The sequence below is a fragment of the Vigna umbellata genome, unplaced genomic scaffold (genome assembly GCF_029865625.1).
Source record: "Vigna umbellata cultivar VRB3 unplaced genomic scaffold, Vumbellata_1.0 scaffold_738, whole genome shotgun sequence".
Taxonomy (NCBI): Eukaryota; Viridiplantae; Streptophyta; class Magnoliopsida; order Fabales; family Fabaceae; genus Vigna; species Vigna umbellata.
The window spans coordinates 12,308-16,168 of NW_028274505.1; the positions used below are offsets into that span (position 1 = coordinate 12,308).

The following is a 3,861-nucleotide window of genomic DNA, read 5'->3' on the forward strand; positions in this document are numbered from 1 at the left end:
ACGTCACCTCTTGAGTGCCGCTCAGCGGTAGTTTGCCGCTGAGCGGTGCCTTCGACTTCTCCTTTTTGCACTCTTTCTTGTCTTTTCTAATGTCCTCTCTCTTATTCTTCACTTCTTTCACCAAATTCACCTCAAAACCTGCACAAGAACACTTAAATCAAGCATAAACCTGTCCAGCTCTCTTATTTCTGAAAATATAAACAAAAGGCATGATTTCAAGCTAGTTTCTAAGTCTAAAGGTTGCTTTTAGTATCAACTTTAAGCATGAAAATAACAGTTTTTCAACTGTTATCACTCAGCAGGCGACATTCGATATGGCTGAACCGAGATAGGAGCCGCTGTCGTCACCAAATCAATGGTAAACTCCACTTCACGACGAGGGGGAAGTCCAGGTATCTCTTCCGGGAAAACGTCCGCAAACTCTTTCACAACCGATCGTCCATTGTTGTTACTAGTGAACGATCGTCCTAAATTCGCATTCCCAACTTCTCCATCTTCATGCGTCATAATGAGAAAACAGCTGGCGCCTTCCATAATGTCTTCTTTTAGTTGACCGAGCGTCACTGAAAGAACTTCTTCTTCTTCACCAGGGAAAATTAATTCCTTCGCTCCACAATCAATAAGAATGCGATTGGCAGCCAACCAATCCATTCCTAAAATCACCTCCAAACCTTGAAGAGGTAAGCAGATGAGGCTAACCTTGAACTTACGCCCTTCCACTTCTATGGGACACTTGACGCACATAGTGGACGTCCTAACCTCACCCGCTGCTGGTGTAGACACCACCAGATCAAACTGCATCTCGCTCACTTCTAATCCCAGCTTTTCAACACACGCCTTCGAGATGAAGGAGTGCGTTGCCCCCGAATCATACAAAGCACAACACGGTCTACCAAACAGCATGCATTCACCAATTATAAGATTACCTGAGCTCGCTGCCTCAGCGCTCGTTATAGCATACACTCGCCCACTCGCTTGGGCTCGTCCTCCTCTTGGCTGATTCCTCCCAGCATTCGGCGGCCTCATCACTGCACGCCCACTCATATTGCACTCATGATCCAAGTGCCCATTCCTTCCGCAACGGTTGCAGTGCTTTCCTCCCACCAACTGAGGGCAAGAAGACCTACAATGCGGTCCTCCGCACCGGAAACAAACCACACTTCCCTGTCCAGACTGTCCGACAGGGATTACTGCTTGAGATCCGCTCGTCTGAGAAGGCTGGTTTGGACGAGCGTATGGAGGTCTCCTCTGAACAGTTCCTCCTCTGGACACGATCGGTCCCCTACTAACCTGTTGCTGCCTCTTCAACCGTTCCGCCTCTGCCATATTCTTCTCCAAAACCTTGGCTCGCTCAACCATAGCAGGAAACGACCGGATACATAAACTTGAGATCAATACTTTCAGGTCACTTCTCAGCCCATTCTCAAATTTCCTGCACTGCCACTCCTCACTGGTGCCCATCGTATTGAACCTCAGAAGATGTTTAAAGGTGTTGGTATACTCCGACACTGACTTTGCCCCTTGTGACAGTTGAAGAAACTCAACTTCCTTAGCGTAACGAACGCTATCTGGGAAGTACTCCTCATAAAATTTGCCTCTGAAAACCGCCCAGGTGATGGGATTCTGAGCGTCCGTTAAGATGGCTTTCATACTCGTCCACCAGTGGCTAGCTTCACCAGTCAACAAGTACTCTGTAAAAGCCAAGCGGCTTTCATCTGGACACCTCTTAGCATCGTAAATACGCTCCATGTCTCTCAGCCACTGGTCCGCCTCATCAGGAAGGCATTTCCCACTGAATTTAGCCGGATGATGTTGGAGGAAACTCTCCAAACTCCATTCAGTTGCAGGCGGGGCAGCGTTGGAAGAAGACGCTCCCGGGGTGTGTCTTGTAGCAGCTAATATCTCCATCAATTGCCTTTGCGTGTTTTCAGAATTGACACGCGAGGCCTCCAAACCTTGCATAGCAGCTTGGTTTTGCTGCATCAGGGTGGCGTTCTGCTCCAGCAACGTTGTGTTCTGTTGATGCAGCCTTTCAACCACGGTTTCCAACAACCTAGTGTTGCTGGACGTATCGGACTCATTCGGTTGGGGAGGAGGAGGAAGTCTAGGCACCATTAGTTCTCTGGATCAGAGAAAAATGAGCGTTAGAAATGTTCAAGAGTTAAAACAATAACTCATTAACACATAATAAGCACACAGCAAAAACGTAGTGCACTCATAACCTACAGTGTTCCTTAAAAGGACAAAACTGCTCTGATACCACTAATGTAACATCCCAACATATAGTAATTACCATAATCAGAATTAATTACATTAATCATATAAAACAGTGCAGTCTTACAATTCTGAACTAGCGTCTAATTGTCGAACGGCATAAACATAAAGAAATAACGAACGCTTATACAAGCAAGAGTTCAGGGACGAACGGTCTTACAAAACTATAACCGAACGTTCAAAATAACATAAATAAAACTAACTACAAACACTCGCGAGCGCTCTAAGGCTCGGCTTTAACTTCTACATCCACCAGGTTAGCGTCTTCCAAATTTTCTTCTTCTAGCACTTCTTCAAGTGACGCACCTCCATCTGCTCACATCCACACGGATGATCATTGCAATGACAGGACGAACGTACATATACAAGGCGACAACACAAGGAAACGAAAGGGTAAGCTTATATAATTTAAATCATACATCAACATATACAATACACATATCATTCCACGCAAGCACTCATGTAACATTATATGACTATATATATATATTTATGACGACCGTCCGGACTGTATGATCTGTGTAGCTACAAGCGTCCTCGCACCCGAGTGGTGTAGTAGCCGGGATATACCTAATCAGCTACCACTCGAGGTTAGTCCGTTCTTACGTCGCCCATGTTAACTTATGGACTAAGGACCTCCTGCCATTCCCACACATGAACTACTCCTCTCTACTTGAGAATGAGTGCCACGGAATATCAGGACGGACCAAGCCTGGCTTAGCTTATCCACAGTCATACTTTACCAAATTTAACATTCAAATATATATAAGAGACGTTCCTCCATGGAACGCTCGTTCAAATCCCATACTCATAGAATCACTCAATATAGTGTTCGCATGGTAAGATCTTATAATTTATCATCATTTTCATATTTAACTTTAAGAGCATAAAAGGACGAACGTTCAGTCCTTTGAAGAATTAGGACGAACGTCTAAAATAAGTACTGGATGGACGAACGTGACTCTCTGTTTGGTCAGTTAAATGAAACGACTCAATTTGAAGGAGTACTGATACTTAGAAAATTTCATAATAAAGGTCTTAAACCAGATTCAGTCTAAGAAGGATGGTTAATAATACTTAGAAATCTTCTTTGAAGAAATTTGCACATGGAAGACCGATACTAGTATTAGAACGAACGTAAGAATGTGAATATTCAAATACTTGCACGAACGCTATTTTATCCAAGTGGTTATTCAATAATACGAGCGCTTAGTATGTGACCGAGCACTGACTATGACGAACGCTAGGTAGAAGACCGAGCGCTACTCAGGACGAACGTTCGATATAAGACCGAACGCTATTTAGAACGAACGTTCGGTATCAGACCGAACGCTATTTAGGACGAACGCTTGGTATAAGACCAAACGTTTCTTAATTCAATATTATTTAATTTAAAGCATACTACAACTCTATGCTGAGCCGAACGCTCAAACATAGTAATTCAATGAAGGCGCTCGTTCTCAAACCGAACTCTTTCCAAATGAAAGAATTCTACTCTAAGTCTTTGTCAGAGAAACCGAACGGTATAAGACCGTACGATGACGAACGTAATTTATCATAGAGAGAATTATCATATTCAGATTTTTC

At 43.8% G+C, this 3,861-nt stretch overlaps 1 protein-coding gene across 1 annotated transcript; it reads right to left on the bottom strand.

The window, feature by feature from the left end:
* Positions 1-291: 291 nt before the first annotated feature.
* LOC148190582 (uncharacterized) lies at positions 292-1,749 on the bottom strand. Its single transcript, XM_088102787.1, has 2 exons — positions 927-1,749; positions 292-494 (listed from the first exon to the last, which is right to left on the bottom strand). The coding sequence occupies exons 1-2, from the start codon at positions 1,747-1,749 to the stop codon at positions 292-294; spliced, it is 1,026 nt and encodes a 341-aa protein (XP_087958913.1).
* Between the last annotated feature and the right edge of the window lie 2,112 nt (positions 1,750-3,861).